Source organism: Stegostoma tigrinum, chromosome 7 (genome assembly GCF_030684315.1).
Source record: "Stegostoma tigrinum isolate sSteTig4 chromosome 7, sSteTig4.hap1, whole genome shotgun sequence".
NCBI lineage: Eukaryota > Metazoa > Chordata > Chondrichthyes > Orectolobiformes > Stegostomatidae > Stegostoma > Stegostoma tigrinum.
The window spans coordinates 54,835,920-54,855,510 of record NC_081360.1 but is presented as its reverse complement, the minus strand read 5'-3'; the positions used below and the strand labels follow the sequence as shown (position 1 = coordinate 54,855,510).

At 41.2% G+C, this 19,591-nt stretch overlaps 1 protein-coding gene across 7 annotated transcripts in view; it reads right to left on the bottom strand.

The window, feature by feature from the left end:
• galnt13 (UDP-N-acetyl-alpha-D-galactosamine:polypeptide N-acetylgalactosaminyltransferase 13) overlaps positions 1-19,591 on the bottom strand; it is a 406,679-nt gene that overhangs the window by 63,689 nt on the left and 323,399 nt on the right. For 2 of the 7 annotated variants that reach the window (XM_048533832.2, XM_048533838.2), the window contains one exon: positions 15,481-15,686. The exons of the other annotated variants lie outside the window; for them this stretch is intronic. In XM_048533832.2, the coding sequence (XP_048389789.2) occupies positions 15,501-15,686 (186 nt within the window). In that variant the 3' untranslated portion in view covers positions 15,481-15,500. The remainder of the gene's footprint in view (positions 1-15,480; positions 15,687-19,591) is intronic. 7 annotated transcript variants of the gene reach the window in all.

Genomic DNA, 19,591 nt, shown 5'->3' with positions numbered 1-19,591 from the left:
AGGAGTTAACCAAATTGCTGTGGGTCTGGAGTCACACAAAGGCCAGACCAAGTAAGGACAGATTCCTTTCCTAAAGGACTTTAGTGAACCAGACAGGTTTTTTTCCAGGATGAAGTTGTCTACAGTTCCTGAAGCTGTAACCCTGAGCTTAGATGTACTCAACTTTAAGTAACATCTTCAATATTTTATCCCAACTCTTCTAGTCTGTTACTACCACAAACTTTTCACTCTAAAGGTAACCCAGCTCACCATATAAAAACCAAAAGGAATTGCAAATGCTGTAAATCAGGAACAAAAACAAAGTGGCTGGAAAAGCTCAGCAGCTCAGAAGGGTCACCGGACCCAAAATGTTAACTCTGTTTTTTCCTTTGCAGATGCTGCCAGATCTGCTGAGCTTTTCCAGCCACTTTGTTTTTGTTCCAGTTCATTATAACCTTACTTTCTCAGGAGGACTGGTCTACACCTTCATGCGAGGAATTCACAGGATTACTCAAAACTCCAAGTAAAAGTAAAAAACAAATAAACTCTCTAAACAATGAGTGCTTTCCCCTAAGCTTAGAAAAAACAAGTTCCAGAAATCTCTAACAAAACTTGAGGTCCAGTTGTTTACCTTGCAGCGTCACAAGACAAGCTAAAGTAAACAAAAATCTATTTAGCAGCGTACAAAATCCCACTGGTGCTAAAGCTATTCCTCAAAAACTGATTTAAAATAAATCATCATGGCTATGAAAATACAAGTCAATTAAGAACTTTGGACACACAAAAATGACCCTACTTACCAAGTCAAAAACCAAAAATTCAAATAACTTATATAAGTAAATCACATGGTCTACACAAAAGCCACAAGACAGTGTGTTCATCAGTCTAACACACCATCATATCTGGAAAAGGATTATGGACATGTAACAGATCAAATAGGTGAGCCAGCCAAGTCTATTACCTGTTTTAAAAAGTAAAAGAACTATCCTGAAATAAATACCACCTGAGAGAGCAGGTGAAAATCCATCCATCCAGATGCAAGGCAACTGTGTAGCCAATGTAATATAAAGTAACTCCTTGAAGATGTGAGAAGGACTGTTCCCACCAATTTGTTTTAATTTCAAGTTCACATGACAGCATACCTCCTGAAAATTTAACATGAGAATCCTTTGTTTTTTGCAAGACCTTGACTCCTGCTAATGCAGCAATTCATCTAACAAACTGCAGACCTGCTATGAAAGGGTTTTAAGTAATACAAAGTTGTAATGATATCATTTTTTTTGTCTATAACTACCCTTGCTTGTGTAATAGATTGCGACAAACACTGATTTTAAACCTCTGGGGGAAGTGTGTAAAAATAAATGACCTTTTTATGTTTTAATTCACAAACACATAACTAGAACCATTAAATTGGAGACAAATCAATAAGTATAAAAATAAACACCTAAAACACAGACGAACAATTAAACATTTAAACCCCCTTTGTTATCATCCCAGCTGATGGTAATATTTGATGAGTCCTATCTCAGGCTGAAACCTAGGGTGATGCATTAAACATATAATTTTTGTAGTTTTTTACCATGGTGGTAAGTCACTGAGACAGATGAGATACAGATGTTCTTTAGCAACAGAACATAATTGCACAAATAACAAAAAATAAATATATTGTATTGAAGAGTTGGACAGATCTTAACACATATCAAAACAAAGTTTTGACGTGTTTCCCAACACGAGCTAGTACAAATTCTCAAGTTCAAAAATATATTGTTCTTATCTCAGTTTTCTTTTTAAATACTTACTTAACAGACACTTCACAGTTCTTTTTAAAATTATTCCTTTCAGAGTTTAATTGCATAAACCTGTCATAATTCTGACGACCCAAACTTTCTCAATCCTAAAATGAAAACTTCTATACAAGTTTTCCTGATTTAGAAAATCCACACTAAAACATTTCTCCTGAGCTGACTTGAATCTTCAGCTAGCATGAACTGTTCTACCTCAAACTGAGCTTTGAACCATTTAGAATCGAAACCTCAAGCCTTCTGTTCTGAAGTCGCAACTAAGCTAATGCTTTAATATTTTTACTCTGTCATAAATTCAACAGTATTCATCTATTAACACCACAAGTTTCTGCTAAACAGTTTTGCTGAAATTATATGCCATCTTAGAAATGATGTATTTAGATCACTATCCAAATGACTTCCTAATCTTTTAAAAATAAATACCTTCACAGAGTTGACTCAGACCCCTGTCTCTAGTTTGAAATCCAAATCCCAATTTATACACAAGCACAACTTTCTTCACACTTGTCCATACAAAACAAATTGTTTACATGAAAGTAATTGACAAAAGAACCAGAATGGACAGCCTTCTTTTTAAATACAGGAAATCTTGATCTGGAATGCACTGCCTGAAATGATGGTGGCAGTTTACTTGGTAATAGCCACAACAGAATTAGATAAATACTTGAAGGCAAATATTCAAAAGGTTATAGAGGAAGAGCAAGGGAGTAGGATTAATTGCACAGCTCTTCCAAAGAGCTAGAACAGGAGAATAGTTGGAATTGTCTCCTGTGTCGGGTAACTCAATAGACTTTCAATAGAAAGCTCAGGATAAATAACAGCCAAACTACCACAAAGATTGACTTATGTCAAATAATTGTTTTTAATCCATCAACTGGAAAAATAACACCAAACATTTTGAAACAATCAAAATGGCCACATAATATGCATCACAATGAGTCCCACTTTTTCAAACTCATGGAAATGGAGACAACAAAGCCTCAATTTTCACTCCTGGGTCAGCAGTGCAGAGTCACAACATCTCCCAGGTCCATAAACCTGACCTGAGAAAATGTGACCTGGAAGGTTACAGTTCTGGGTGGCAGGAATCCCTGAAAGGCTGGCCGGTGATGCCAAAGTGCAAAAGTAGACTTTTGCACGTAAAGGCTGGCTTCATGGAGCATATGCCTTGGTGTGCTGGCACTGAGTTGAAGTTTAATATAAAGATAAAAAAACCTCGAGCTAAAACTCCTCAAACCTCCCTCACACACACCTCTTGCTAAACCGCATACCTTTATGCCCTCTATGTTGGCCTGTGTTTGGCTTGCCACCTTCATGACTCCTCTCTTTCCCTATGCTAACCCATGTCATTATGCTCACTCCATTGTCCTTTATAGTTCATAAGCCCTAATCCATGCCCCCCTCAACAACACACCCATTTACCCTTATGTCTATCATACCAACTCATTCAGTATATCTCATTGGCAGATCTGTGTACAGACGCAATGACTTAAATCCTCTAAAATAAAGTTATTAGTTCCTATTGCAGACTTCACTATATTGAAAGAAAAACTCATTAAACACAATATCAGCTAAAATTACATTCCTTCAAGCCTAGAGGCACAGCATAGCAAAATAATGGCAAACAGCTCAGAGTGAGAGGACACCCTATGGAAATATCTGAAAAGGAAGTAGTCCAAATACCACATTTTAGTCAGTATCAGGTCTTAGATCCATCATAGCTTTCTTTTTTGAGGAGGAGGATGTGGTGGGAGAGAGACAAAGAGAGTTGGGTAAGCAGACTTACAAATTGAGTGAGGCTACAACCACAGCCAGCTGTAGGAACAAGTGAAAGGGAGAGAAGTTGAAAACGTAAAGTCTAAGGAAGACCTAGGGTATGCCAAGGACAAAATTGAGCAAATGCAGGCCAAAATTCGAGAGCAGAGTCAGAGGAACTGGGTAAATTTACCACACATGGGGCAGTTTCAGGCCCAAGGAGAGAAGTCCTACCAAGGGGAGCATGTGCAATCCAGCCCATGAAGCTGTGACTGAGCTAGCTGAGAAATATTGTAACTTGCTGGTGACGGTCATGGCTTTATTCCAAGTAAAAGACAGCAAAGCTCACACTGCAAATCATTTGGAGTGCCAGTCCAATATTGATAGATCAAAGTCCCAACTTGCGGTCCAGCATAGGATTGAGAGTGCCTTTAGGGCCGCAGGGTCAAGTATGATAGTGATGTTTAAGAAGCACTTAAGCAGACACATGAGCAGGTAGGGAATAGAGGGATATGGACCACGTGCAGGGAGATGGGATTGATTTAGAAACGACACCATGGTGGGCACTGTTGAATGGTCTGTTCCTATGTTGTACTGTTCTAAGAGTTGAGGGCCCATGAGTCAATATAATTTATCCAGCAATTACAAAGTTGATAATGAACAGGACACAAGAAACAGGGAGCTCTGCTCAGCAGCAAAAGGATATCAAGTATAAAACTACCCCTTTAAAAAAAAATCCCATGGTGTGCATCTGCATGTTTATTAACACATCTGAGTAACAGTCCCAAAAATAGCAGTGCTTGCGAGATGTTTGAGGCCTCCTACTCATCTTGAGCACAAAGCTGCTATAACTTATTGTTTCATTAAAATAAGTAACAATATTTATTTACAAAATTACACTTTTTTTATTCTCAGCATGTAGATAGTTCACCTTCAGTCACAAAGCAAATGATTCATTCAAAATTCACTTCCTTTAGATATTTCTTGCACTGAAAAGAAAACGTACAGGTTGAAATTCTGCACTATACATGTTCATGATTGTGTATTCCAGGCTGGAATCACTTGCACAACACAAACACTACCAAACATGAAAGAAATATGAGATACCTTCATCATGTTAGTATTTTTTGATTGACTGGGCTCCATCTAGTGATACAAACTGAATAATGCAGGTATCAGCTGAAAGTGCACACTCATCTGCGCTGACCAAAGGTTGCCACTAGACACAGTTCAAAAACTCAGTGAGAGTTCAGAAATGAGCAAAGGCAGCAGTGAAGCTAGGAGCAGAACCAGCAATGAGAAGAGCCCCGGGGCTTAAGGCAAGAACAGAGGCCAGGGTGGGGTGTGGGCGATGACACTGGGCAGCAAGGACCAGGGGAGAAGAAGTGAGACCTGGAGCACCAGCAAGCCTGGAAGCAGGCAATGCTGGGAGGTAGGGATACAGCAAAGAGAAAAGGGACTGAAGGCAAAAGCAGAAGAACTGGGGGAGAGATCTATGTGAATGGAATCTAGAGAAGAGAAATCTGTGAAAAATAATGCTAAAGTGAAACAGGCAACGCTAAATGTCTATATTGTCACTCTGTTATTAACAATGCTAAGTGATGATAAAACCAATCCCCAGGCGAGGTCACCCCAAATGTCAAGCTCCCAGATGAGGAGGCAGTTCCTTTCTTTTATCACCTGTCTCCAGCTCAGTTACTCGCAACAAGATTAATTCATAAAAGGACCCATTCTCTTATGGACGGTGTTCTCACAGACCAATTGATTTTATGTTTTAGAAGCAGCCAATTTAACCTTTCATGAGGTAACAAGAAAATTAGCTTCCAAACATGAGAATAAATAATAACACAAACACACATATGCGCAGGTCAGAAATGAGAGGTGAATCCAAAAAAATGATTAAACTGACAAACAATCTATGGATCAGTCTCTGTGAACTATTAAGGACAGATGAAGGGACTTGAAGGGGTGAGGTCAGGTCAAACAGGTACCACTGATATTGGTTAGCAAGCAATTGATTTTGAGATGTTTGGCTTTGCTGGTCAGCTGAAAGCCCTCTAGCTTGTTTCCTTTTAACTGTGGCTTTGTTTTCTTTTTAGCTTCCAGCAAAGCAAAATTTTCTGTCATTTTTCTCCAGCACAGGGATAATTAGAGCTTTTCACAGTTGTGATCCTCACACCTTTACCTCATTCTTTCACTCACTAACAGACTAGGATTGAAAATGACTTTTAACCCCTGTTCTTGTGTATTCTTGAAGGGGAAAACACAACGATATCTCTCACCCAGAGTGGTCTCTTTTCTCCCAATGTGTTCACAGTTTGAGACGATTCACAGGAGATTACATTTCAGTTTACAATGCATTTCTCCTTTGTGAAGCTTCTTCAACACACAACAATGTAAAATTCAAGGGTCTTCCTCTAAGCTGGCTATATGCCACATAGGCCTTCCAGACAGTCACTGAATTATGTTGCTCAGAATTTAGAGTCTCTGGTCATTTTCTTGGCTGCATGTTCTCTTTAAACATAATAAAAATATCCATTAGCAATCACAGTTATGATCCATGGTCATTACAGCAAGGACCTACTGGTCCATAAGTAAAAATATAAGCAAGCACCTATTATAATTCACAAGATGATGATCATTTGTAAATCTTCAATTTGCAGTAAATATAGGATTACATTCCAATACAGAATAAAGGGCAAACTATCAAAATGGTATATATGTGAGATTCTCATGCATTATCACTTGCAACAACACTTTACTAAAGTGAATCATAGAGATACGAGAGTAAAGTGTTGCAAGTTTAGTTGAAAATACCCAATCTTGCTGTCGGCTGCACAATCCTGAAAAGAAACACCGTAAAAATTCTATCAGAGATAATGGGAACTGCAGATGCTGGAGAATCTGAGATAACAAAGTGTAGAGCTGGATGAACACAGCAGGCCAAGCAGCATCTTAGGAGCAAAAAAGCTTGTATTTCAGGCCTAGACCCTTCATCAGAAATGGGGGAGGGAGAGAGGATTCTGAAATAAATAGGGAGAGATCTCTGATACAATTTTAACCTCACTGCGAAGCCTCTTCTAGGGATGCCTAACCTGAAGAAGTTACCCTCCTCCCTCCGGACAAACCTCAGGGGATCTCTCTCCCACTGCAATTCTCTTGTAATCTCCTTGGCCTTGAAACTGCTTAACCATGTCCTGAAGCAAACCAGGTATTACAGCCACATCACCTTTCTTAGTACCTGCCTACGGAAGCCTGTCCATCCTCCCTAGACAGACCTATCACCTTCCAACCTCCCCACCGACACTCAACTCGGCTGGCTCCATCCCTGCCTCTCTATCTCGTCTGTCTCCTCTCCATCTATCTTCTCCTCTATCCATCTTCGATCCACCTCCCCCTCTCTCCCTATTTAATTCAGAGCCCTCTCCCCCTCCCCCATTTCTGATGAAGGGTCTAGGCCCGAAACATCAGCTTTTGTGCTCTTAAGATTGTGCTTGGTCTGATGTGTTCATCCAGCTCTACAGTTTGTTATGTAAATATTTTGGCTAGCTATCAGCTGCATATTTTATAGAATGCATTGGTTACGCACCTTATCCTGTAGACCTGAGGCTTGTCTAAAACTAGCTTCTGTAAGATTCACTTACTGTAACAAATAACCAAAAGTAATTTCTACAGAAATTACTTGAAGGAAAATGCCTGAAGGCAAGGATCATTGCATAATGGAGAGAACATGGTAAACAACTGAATCTTGTTTTGACTCTCTTTTTAAATGTTTGTATGATAAAAGACATTGTAATCTGTAGTTCATTGAATTGCAATCATCATGGAATACATTATGATTTCTCAGGAAAAAGAAACACTTCTTAAATTTTAATTTGATTCAGAACTGTAAATAAATTTGAATTGACTCTCTGGGTAGAATTTAATGTAGGTGATGAGCTGTCGCATTATACTTGTGTTGTATTATTTTGTCTGCCCTGCTACATTAGGCGCTTAACTGGGCAGCAGTGAATCTTCCCCAGATTCAAGGACTTTGGGGACGGTCCCGATCCCAGAGAAGTGAGAGTTGAGCTTGTACAGCAGCACCATTTTTGTTGTCTGCAGCATCAGGTATTGTTTGCAGCTCATAACACATCTATCTGAAGCCCAGGATCATGAGGTCATAGTAGGGGGGTATGGGGGGCAGATTGACTGACTGTCCTCCTTGATAAAAATTGGAGATTGCTCTGCATCTGATGTTTTGTAATACTGAGTTGGCATATAATCCGGATTTCTAAAGCTTTCATTAGCCACTGATTTGGCAGACCAGCTGCCTGGAGTCTCATGTTGGAGCTGTGTGTCTGTTCTTTGTGTAACCATACTGCAGAGCGGCCTCTAACCACAAGGTGGCACAGGAGGCTTCCTGACCTACTTCCTACCCCACTCAGTCAACACATTTTGAAAAACTGGCCTGTAATTTGAATAAGGCCCTAAATTATATATGAAGGAACTAATGTTTATTTTAAATGTTAGTTTGGAATCCCATTAAAGGGACCCATGAATTTAGCAATGAGGTCATCTCCAATGCAGACCATGACACTGCTAAATTGGTGACACTGTATGTCCTGGCATCACAAGTGTAAATACTTCTGAAATATTACTTCTGCCTTCACCACCCTTCCAGGCGGTGAATTCCAGATTCTTACCACCTTCTGGGTGAAAAACAATTTCCTCACATCCCTTCTAAAACTCCTAACACTTACCTTACCAGAAAATATGACAGCGGCAGGGTTGGAAGTACGCAGGCTCCGGGCCCATCTGCTTCTTATCATAAGGCTCAGTGCATCTTTTTCTCCCTGCTTTTGGGTTTTTTTTTCTAACATCAAGTTCATCTTAGCTTCTTTTGGTGGCTCCTGGTGAGGAAGGAGGTTCCAGGAGGCTGCTGCAGCAGAGAATGTGGTCTGGATCCAGCTTTTCCTCATGGCCGTGTGCGGGCCTGGGATTCCAATTGCCCAGGTTTGCTTGAGGCTTCTGCAGCATCTTTATGGAGGCATGGTTAGTCTGACCCAGCCTGGTGTTTCTTTGGGCAGCTTCAGGGGCAGCCTGGGAATCCTTTTGGTGGCTGTTTACATCAGCATTGGTCTGGAACTTTTTGTAGTGGCATCAATCCGTCTGTGATTCCATGTGATGTTTTCTTCAGCATCATGGTGGGTCCGGCCAGGGATTCTGATAGGGTTTGGGTCTTCAAGCCCTGAGCTGTGAAATGGACTTTGTCTTAAATTGTGATCAGAGATAATGGGAACTGCAGATGCTGGAGAATCCAAAATAACAAAGTGTGGGGCTGGATGAACACAGCAGGCCAAGCAGCATCTTAGGAGCTCAAAGCTGATATTTCGGGCCTAGACCCTTCATCAGAAATGGGGGGTGGGAGAGGACACTAAAATAAATAGGGAGAGAGGGGGAGGCGGACTGAAGATGGATAGAGGAGAAGATAGGGGAGTCTGGGGAGGACGGACAGGTCAAGGGGGCAGGATGAGGTTAGTAGGTAGGAAATGGAGGTGCGGCTTGAGGTGGGAGGAGGGGATAGGTGAGAGGAAGAACAGGTTAGGGAGGCGGGGACGAGCTGGGCTGGTTTTGGGATGCAGTTGGGAGGGGGGGAGATTTTGAAGCGGGTGAAATCCACATTATACAATTAGGCTGCAGGGTTCCCAAGTGGAATATGAGTTGCTGTTCCTGCAACCTTCGGGTGGCATCATTATGGCACTGCAGGAGGCCCAGGATGGACATGTCATCTGAGGAATAGGAGGGGGAGTTGAAATCGTTCACAACTGGGAAGTGCAGGTGTTTATTGTGAACTGAGCGGAGGTGTTCTGCAAAGCAGTCCCCAAGCCTCCGCTTGGTTTCCCCAATGTAGAGGTAGCCACACTGGGTACAGCAGATGCAGTATACCACGTTGGCAGATGTGCAGGTGAATTAGAATTGAATCAGATTCCCTACAGAGTGGAAACAGGCTTTCGGCCCAACAAGTCCACACTGCCCCTTGAAGCATCCCACCCAGACCCATCCCCGTCCCCATATAACCCACACACCCCTGAACACTACGGGCAATTTAGCATGGCCGATCCACCTAGCATGCACATCTTTGAACTGTGGGAGGAAACCGGAGCACCCAGAGGAAACCCATGCAAACACGGGGAGAATGTGCAAACTCCACACAGACAGTTACCCGAGGCTGGATCATCTGCTTGATGTGGAAAGTCATCTTGGGGCCTGGGATGGGGCTGAGGGAGGTGTGGGGGCAGGTGAAGCACCTCCTGCTGTTGCAAGAGAAAGTGCCGGGTGTGGCGGGGTTGGAGGGGAGTGTGGAGCGGACAAGGAAGTCACGGAGTGCGTGGTCTCTCCGGAAGGCAGACAAGGGTGGGGTCGGAAAAATGTCTTCAGTGGTTGGATCGGATTGTAGATGGCCGAAGTGTCGGAAGATGATGCGTTGTATCCGGAGATTCATGGGGTGGTATGTGAGGTTCTAGGGGGATTCTCTTTGGGCGGTTATTGTGGGGGTGGGGTGTGAGGGATGAGGTGCAGGAAATGCAGGAGACTGTGTCTTAAATTCTTTCAATTTATTTTTCTTTTTTAAATTATATTATTATGGAAGGACTGTAATACTGGACTTTTTATTTCTTTATTTTTCTACATTTTTTCCTAAGTGTTGGGACTCATGAATCTGTAGCTAGGTGCCTGTGTAGTTAAAATAGTGCAATTAGCGGCAACTTGTGAACTTTTCACTGTATTCATGTGAGTACGTGTGACGATAAATCTAACTCAATTCAATTAAATCTATGGTAAAGAGATAACAAGGTGTAGAGCTGGATGAATACAGCAGGCCAAGAAGCATCAGAGGAACAGGAAAGCTGACGTTTTGGGCTAGACCCTTCTTCAGAAAATCTGTTGAATCTATGCCACCTGGTCATTGATACCTTCAAGGGAAAAGTTCCTTTCTGCCTATTCTATCTAGCCCCTCATAATTTTACATATCTCAACCAAGGCCCTCCTCAGACTCCTCTGCTCCAAAGAAAACAATCCCAGTCTACCCATCTTTTTGTGTAACTCAAACATTTCCTCAAAATATGCTTTTTTTTTGAAAAAGTGATCTAGCCAAAGGTAGACTTTGGATAAAAGTGGCGCTTTGGACAGTGTATCAGGAATTTGACACCTGAAGCTGTCAAAGGGAGCTTCGAAGGTAACACAATAAACTGAACTGTAGGTCAAACTGTGAATGATGGGAGAAAAGACATCAGTCTGGGTGAGACACATGATTGCATTTCTTTCTTTCAAAACTTGACAAGTACAGGGGCTAAAAGCCAGTTCCAACACTGGTCTGAAACTAAAATAGAAGTTGCTGGAAAAGCTCAGCAGGTCTGGCAGCACCTACGGAGAAAAAAAAATCAGTTAATGTTACAGATCCAGTGGCGCTTCTTCAGACGGTAACTGGGAAAACATTGGCTTAGATGCAGAAAATAGGGAGGGGGATGGGGTAGGGAGTAAATGATATGATAGAGCTCAGAGAGAGAGAAGAGCAGTTGGACAGACAAAGGAGTTAGTAACAATCAGGCTGTGAGGGTGAATAGTTGTTAGTGGGGCAGGGTCATTCTGAGAAAGGGTCGCAGGACCCGAAACCTTAACTGGGATTTTTTCTTCACAGATGCTGCCAGACCTGCTGAGCTTTTCCAGCAATTTCTGTTTTTTTTTCCTGATTTCCAGCATCCGCAGTTCTTCTGGTTTGTAACAGGCAGCTCAGTGTCTTTTTTTGCAAACAGAACGTAGATGTTCTGCGAAGTGGTTATCCAGTCTACACTTTGTTTCCCCAATGTAGAGGAGACCACATTGTGAGCAATGAATGCAGTAGACTAAATTGTGGGAAGTATAGATGTTGCTTCACCTAGAAGGTGTTTGGGCCCTTGGATACTGGGACGGTGGAGGTAAATGGACAGGTGTTGCACATTCGCCGGTTACAGGAGAAGGTGCCATAGGGCTGTGGAGAGGTGTTGGGGGTGAAGGAAGTGTGGACCAGGGTGTTCCAGAGGGAACTGTCCTTGCAGAAGATGGACAAGGGAGAGGAGGGGAATATGTGCCTGGTGGTGGAATCTCACTAGACATGGCGGAAATGATGTCTGATGATCTTCTGGATGTGGATACTTTGGGATGGTAGGTAAGGACAAGGTGAACCCTGTGATGCAATAGTTGTGTTCTTGTGTGGTCTTGTGCTATAGAAAATCGCCATGGAAAATCAGGTTATAGGGAATTTACTACGGAAAATCACTTTGCCCTATATAGCAGAAAGTTCTCGTTATCCAAACAGCATCCACTATTCAATCACAATACAGCCAATTTGCGTTAACAAAACACGCATTATAGCGGAACTACATGTATCCCTCCTTTGATGCATTTTAACATCTCCTTTACAGGTTAGAAACATTTGTAGACTTAAGCTTTGCATTTGGTTCAGATGCCATTTAATTTAGCCTGCACACTACTGGTATTTGTAAACTGCAGGTAACAGTGGCTTTGGGCTCTGCACCCATTCCACAATGAGTTGATATATATGGGCTGATCTGACGCAGATAACCAGTTGTTGGCAGGAATTGCCATCCTGTGGCACCCAACAATATTTAAACCGGCAGGCTCCAGGATTTTAGATAGGATTAAATTGAAATTAATTGGTGTCTGAAATATCTCTCCATTGGACTTTCAGCAATTCATCAAGGACGCTGGAACTATTGAGCCCTATTGTCTTGGTCAGTCAGTGAGATTTGGAACAACTTCGGTAAGATTGTAATTTTATAAAGTTAGTGGTGCATTAGAATACTATATGTAATCTACAACTGCAAAAGGAAAATGAAATGTAGATTTAAGTGATTTCTTCAATGTAATTGTTCAATCACATATAAATCTAAAGTTTTGGCAAACATCTGTAACTCAGGTTGTTGACAAAGTTGTTAACTTGCTCGCCGAGCTGGCTCTTTCAGACATTTTGTCACCATGCTAGGTGACATCATCAGTGGAGCCTCCGATGAGCGATGTTATTCTATTCCGCTTGGAATCTACACTATCCAGTCTATTATGGTGAGTACTGTCATTTCCGGTTTTGATCTGATTGGGTTTGTATATGGGGTCTAATTCTTATATGTTTGTTGATTGAACAAGCCCACAGCCACTCTACGACATGCACTTACAAGGATTAAAGACCCCATTCCCACAACATGCGGAATAAACGTGGTTTATAAAATACCATGCAATGACCGCCACAAACATTACATTGGACAGACAGGAAGGAAACTAGCCATTAGAGTACATGAACATCAGCTAGCAGCAAAACGACACGACAAATTCTCCTGAATATCAGTACATTCAGACAAGGAATGTCATCAATTTAATTGGGACAAGGTAACCATAGTAGCCCAAGCCAAACATTGGCATGCATGGGAATTCCGAGAGGCATGGTTCTCCACCCATACTTCAATAAACTAACATATGGTAGTGGACCTCATATACAAACCCCAAAGAGGTCAAAACTGGAAATGACAGCACTCACCATAATGGACCAGACAGTATAAATTCCAAGCGGAGCAGAATGACATCGCTTCATTGGAGGCTCCACTGATCATGTCACGTAGCATGGCGGTGAAATGTCTCAACAAAATCAAGCCAGCTTGGTGAGCAAGTCAACAACCTTGTATTAATCTATTTTTCACAATTTTTTGAAAATCCTGGAACATGCTTTATAGGTATACCCATTCATAAACTGACACTCATTACAGGAAATCATTCTTATTCTAATTGTTGTTTTACTTTATAACTTTGGTATTGTAATATAACTCAAACATAATTGTGTGATTGAGATGAAGAAAATGAAAAATGACTTGCATTTATACAGTGCTTTCAATAATCACTGGATGTCTCAAAAAAGCTGTACAGGTGATAAAATACTTTTGAAGTACCATCACTGTTGTAATGTAATGAACACGGTAACCAATTATTCACTCAGTAATCCCCCACAAACAGCAATATGATAATAACCAAAAAAAAAATCAGTTTCTGTGATCTAGGTTGAGATAAATATAAGCCAGGATTGCAGGGGTAACGCCTCTGCTCTTCTTCAGAATAGTACCACAGATTTTTATGTCTACACAGAAAGTAGGCCAAGACTTAATTTACTGTCATATCCTAAAAACTGCCTTTCAGTCCAGAACTCCTTCCATACTACATCGGCAGCTTTTATTTTTGTATTCAAGCCTCAGCGTGGGACTTGAACCACCATATCCTAACTGAGACAAGAGTACTACCCACTGAACCATTGCTGCCACTCCACTTATCTGAATGAGTATTTTATATAATATACAAGCACCATAACCTTTGAATCACTTCAAAACCTCTGGAAAGCGTAAACAATGATGATAATTAAGCTTTTCAGGATCAAAACCGCAAGGACATACCTGCTGTTCACTATATGGAAGTTTCCACTGTAAGCATACACATTGGAGCTGAAATTCCTCTTGTAAAAACTCCTTTAACCTCCATAGAACATAGAACAATACAGCGCAGAACAGGCCCTTCAGCCCTCGATGTTGCACTTACCTGTGAACTAATCTAAGCCCCTCCCCCTACACTATCCCATCCTCATCCATATGCTTATCCAAGGACTGTTTAAATGCCCCTAATGTGGCTGCGTTAACTACATTGTTCCACGCCCTTACCACTCTCTGAGTAAAGAACCTGCCTCTGACATGTGTCTTAAATCTATCACCCCTCAATTTGTAGCTATGCCCCCTTGTACAAGCTGAAGTCATCATCCTTGGAAAAAAACTCTCACTGTCCACCCTATCTAATCCTCTGATCATCTTGTATGTTTCTATTAGATCCCCTCTTAGCCTCCTTCTCTCCAATGAGGACAGACCCAAGTCCCTCATCCTTTATTCATCGGGCCTGCACTCCAGGCCAGGCAACATCCTGGTAAATCTCCTCTGCACCTTTTCCAATGTTTCCACATCCTTCCTGTAATGGGGTGGCCAGAACTGCACACAATATTCCAAATGAGGCTGCACTAGTGTTTTGTACAGTTGCAGCATGACATCATGGCTCCGGAACTCAATCCCTCTACCAATGAAACCTAACACACCATAAGCCTTTTTAACAGCACTATCAACCTGGGTGGCAACTATCAGGGATCTATGTACATGGACACCAAGATCCCTCTGCACATCCACACTACCAAGAATCTCTCAATTTACCCAGTATTCTGCCTTCCTATTATTCTTCCCAAAGTGAATCACCTCACATTTATCCGCATTGAACTCCATTTGCCACCTTTCAGGCCAATTCTGCAGTTTATCCAAGTCTCCCTGCAACCTGCAACTTTCTTCCACACTGTCCACCACTCCACCGACTTTAGTGTCATCTGCAAACTTAATGAATGGCTCCCTGTGTCAAAGTTTCAGTGCATTTAAAATATGATTTCAAAAGCTGACCATGATTGACTCGTCAATTCTAAAGATAAAAAAAGTTTTTTTTAAAGGAAACAAACACAGAAAAGTCCCTTAATATATTGAAAGCGTGGCAACAAAGTGATTGTTGGGATTTTTATTATGGATTATAAAAGAAAGGCTTGAATTTATATAGCATCTTCCACAATTGTTGGATGATCCAAAACCCAGTAAAGTATTTCTAAAGTATAGTCACGTCATAAGATTTTAAAAAGCAAACACATTTTACTGAAAATTGTAACTTTTCAATTATGTAGCCAAGTCCCGTAGTGTTTTGATTTTGTCCAACCAACCGTTCCTGATAATTGTTGTCTGCATATATGAATCAAAACATAATTGAAAAGTTACATATGACTATACTAATCAGCACTGTACTATAAATACTAATTCGCTATCAAAACAGAATTTTACAAAGCGTGATTACTGACCTCTATTTTTGAATGTTATTTTAAAGAAAATAATCAGTTGGGCTGTAAAATATATTCCTGAAAACTTCTTGACGAGTGTAGTTTCTTAGGATCCATATTTGCAAAAGGCTGTCAGCACAGCTCTCCAAAGCAGGAACATACTTTCCATTGTCCAGCTTCCTAGTTGATAGACATAATTGGCTATCTACATGAACAAATATGTGCTTCTGTGTGACAGAAAAGATACGAAGAGCTAGAACATGCGGAAATATAACCAAAGAGGCAAAGCAGTGAACAATCGAGAATGAGAAATCAATAAGCAGGATAATTAACTTTAACCTAACTGTAGAGAACCAATCTAATAAATCATAATTCATTCCTCTTACTTAGACTGATATACAAGTAAATAGCAATTTCTCCAAAATTCCTCTGATCATGATCCCAGAGGATATGCTGAAAATTGCTGTTCCCTCCTCCTGGCCCTATTGGACTTTGCTAGGTCAACAGGTGGCATGCAATTTTCACGGGGAAGGTATCTACAAGACCAATTTCAGATAACTCTCCGGCATCTGGATGTGAGTAGCTAGCAAGAGCCCTGGTAAAGTTGAAAGTGTGTTGAAGGCAGGCATATAGTTTTCTAGACTCCATCCAACCAGAAATGGTCTTATCCTCATGCAAAGAGCCTGATCTGGTTAACTTCAAAACAAACATCCTGGATAGCTGCAGCTTGGTTGTTCCCATGGGCTCTGTGTGTCCCTTGTGAAGGCCAGTCCATATCTGATACCTGATAAAAATATGGCTGGGCTCACAGATGTGAAAACCCAGCTGGGGAGTTGGAGCAGTACTGAAGTGTCCTCATCTCAAATCTTGACTGTTATTTGCCTTTTAAAGAGCAAGCAGCAGCTCTGCCTTTAGGCAGTAGGAAAATCCTGAGAAACTTACTTTAACTTGTGTAATTTCAAAGCAAACCAAAAAAAAGTTGCATTTACACAGTATTGCCAATGTTGTATATATTTATTTCATAATTTATGCTAATATTGGAGAGGTCATGGCCCTACCTCCAACACTGATCAGACAGATGCATATTTACATCCAGATGGCACCATGGTCATTTCTAGACTGGAATCTTTCACAAAACAGCAAAGAACAATCCAAGGAATCTTTACAGCCAATGCCAGAGAAGATCATCCTTGAAACTACCTCCCTCTTCCAGGAGTAAATGTGCCGTTTTCCATGCAAACATATCCAATAGCTGCTATCATCTACTTTGACAGTGAGTCGGGTAAGTTGCACGTGAGGGGTGATGGGTAATGACACAGGTTTAGAGGATTGACGTCAATTCAGGGGAAAGTGGTCAGATCGAAAAGGGGCATCACTTCAGGGAGCATGGTGGGATGGAAAGGGTGCCGTGCCAGTCAGTGTAGTATGAGGGGAGGGTAACACAAATGATACAGGCCAGCAGTGTTACCCCAAGGGGAATGGTTGTCAAGTCAGGGTGGGTTAGGTCAGGGCATCCAGGATGTCATGGGTCAGGGTGTAAGTTGAAGGACTGTGATCAGTGCTGAATTCCTGGTTCAATTTAATAGCTGGACAGGAATTTCAGTAGGTTTTAAATCCTAATATTTCCTACGTAACCATGAAGCATAAGTGAGCTTGAATCCTTCGAAATCTCTGACTTTAAGGATCATTTTCAGAGGGATGCAAATTAGGGTTATTGCCACAATGGAATTTTCAATTTCTCAGGTAATTCCCTCAAAGTCAACTGTGTCAGGTTTTTCTCAGGACTCTGTGGGCTCCAGACTATGCTGCAGCAATAACAATATGAACATTAAAAGTTCTGGAAGATTGTTGTTTTAAAGGTAAAGTAATTAAAATGTAGGGCTTTAGTGGCTGCCTTACTCCTACAGTAAATTGAAATTCAGAAGTTTATTTAATAAGGACCCTAATAGGAGAAGGTGCGATAAAACAGCAAGGGGTTAGCTGAAGATTCTAAGTGAGGGATAACTGAATTAAAGATCAGTTTGAGGATAGAAGAAACAAGGTTATGTTGTCATGGAGAGGGGTAGAGTTCAGGATAACTCTCTGGTCTCTATTTGTCTAGTATTTGCTAATAAACAATATTCATTATAGACAATTTTAGGATGAAAGTATGTACAAATAATTCAACTAAAATGATCATAAAATTTCTCTGAAATCAACAGAAATGGCTAACAGTTTGAATCAGAAAATGTATTTACTAATTCACAAAATCATAAAAAGAAACTTCCCTTCATGTTAACTTCAAATGACTTATTTTTTTTGCCAGGATTAACTGTTTGTAAACCAACATGAATACATACATACATACATAGAGAACAATTTCAAGCCATTCCAGCAAAAATGATCTAATCTATAGTGCTGATCTCAAGAGGAAAAAAAGTAGACTGGGAACTGAAGTCTATCATCATCTTGTTGAAGAGTTATAGCAAAAATGTACTACAGAATTAGTGTCTGATATCCGTTCTGACGACAATTTCTGAACTTGTAACAACGTGGACACTCTCTCACCATGTGAGAAGAGTTTCAAAACTAAAATGTTTGCAATGAGGCCTTAACCTCCTCCATACTTGCAAGCTGCCACTTTAATGCTGTCTGATATTAACACATCTGAGTATTCCCTCATGAAACAATAAAACACCTGAGTGATATTTTTACATCAGATTCTAGGAGCTAAATTTCTAGGACCCTAGGAGCTACAGTCAGGGCATTCAGCAGTGAAATGGATGTCAGATCTGTCAGTCTCAGTCAGTGAGATTTTCAAAACCCCTTACAGAGGAAATGGAACAGAAGTACTCTGCAAGCCCCTTAAGGTTGCCTTTAGTCTTTAACAGCTCTGATCACTAGTGTCCAGTCACTCCCAGACCTGATTGTCACCCTCCTGCTCACAGACCTTTGACCTTCTCCCAACTGAAGTCATTGCTTTCAAGAGTCCCAAGGTTGATCATTTGAGGATGGCTCCGGGTGGGACAGAGTTACCAAGTGTTGAGATCCTACAAAACTTTTCAGTCATTTTCATGCTTACCTGCACCCTGCCTCCTTGCAAATATTTAACACAATAACCTAGATTCGGGACACCACGAAATTCCACGGCATCAGTTCAAATATGGACAAGGACACCTCTTATACACAACGTTCTCTATCAGCGGAAGGATCGTTGTTCTTTTGGATTGAGCAACACTTGGAAAAAAGCAGGGAAGGTAGCAAGAGTGCACAATGTACTCTGATGGGAAATTTCAATGTCTACCACCAAGAGTGGCTCAACACCACCACTACTGATTGAGCTGGTCAAGTTCAAAAGGACATAATTATTAGGCTGACAATGCAGTAGTTGGTGAGAGAACCAACAAAAAGGAAAAACAGACTTGACTTCATTCTGACCAATCTGCCTGCTGTAGGTGCATTTGTCCATGACCATATTTGTAAGAGGGACCACACAGTCCTTATGGAGACAAAGTTCCAGCTTCCCGTTAATAGTGCCTTACATTGTGTTGTGTTCCACTGTCATTGTGTTAAATGGGTCATATTTTGAACAGATCTAGCAGCTCAAGACTGGGCATTAATGAGTCACTGTGGGCCATCAGCAGAATTGTGCTTCAACAGAATCTGCAACCACACGGCCTGGTGTATCTTCCACCCTGCCATTAGCATCAAGCCAGGGGATCAGAAAAAAAAATAAAAAACAAAAAATAGCAGATGCTGGAAATCTGAAACAAAACAAAAAATGCTTGAGAAACTCGGCTGGTTTAGTAGCAACTATGCCGAGAAATCAGATTCAATGTTTTGAGTCAATCTGAACACAGATCACTGGACTTGAAACTTTAAGTATGCTTTTCTTTTCCCCACAGATGCTGTCAGACCATAAAGTTCTCCAGCAATTTCTGTTTTTGAGCGGAGGGACCAACCTGCTTCAATGAAAAGTGCAGGAGGATATGCGGAGAGCAGCACCAGGCATACCCAAAACTCCAGTGTCAAGCTGAGGAAGATACGACACAGGACTATTTGCATGCAAAACAGCATAAAGAGCAAGTGAGAGACACAGCTGCGTGATTCCACAACCAACGGATCAGATCTAAGCTCAGCAGTCCTGCCACAT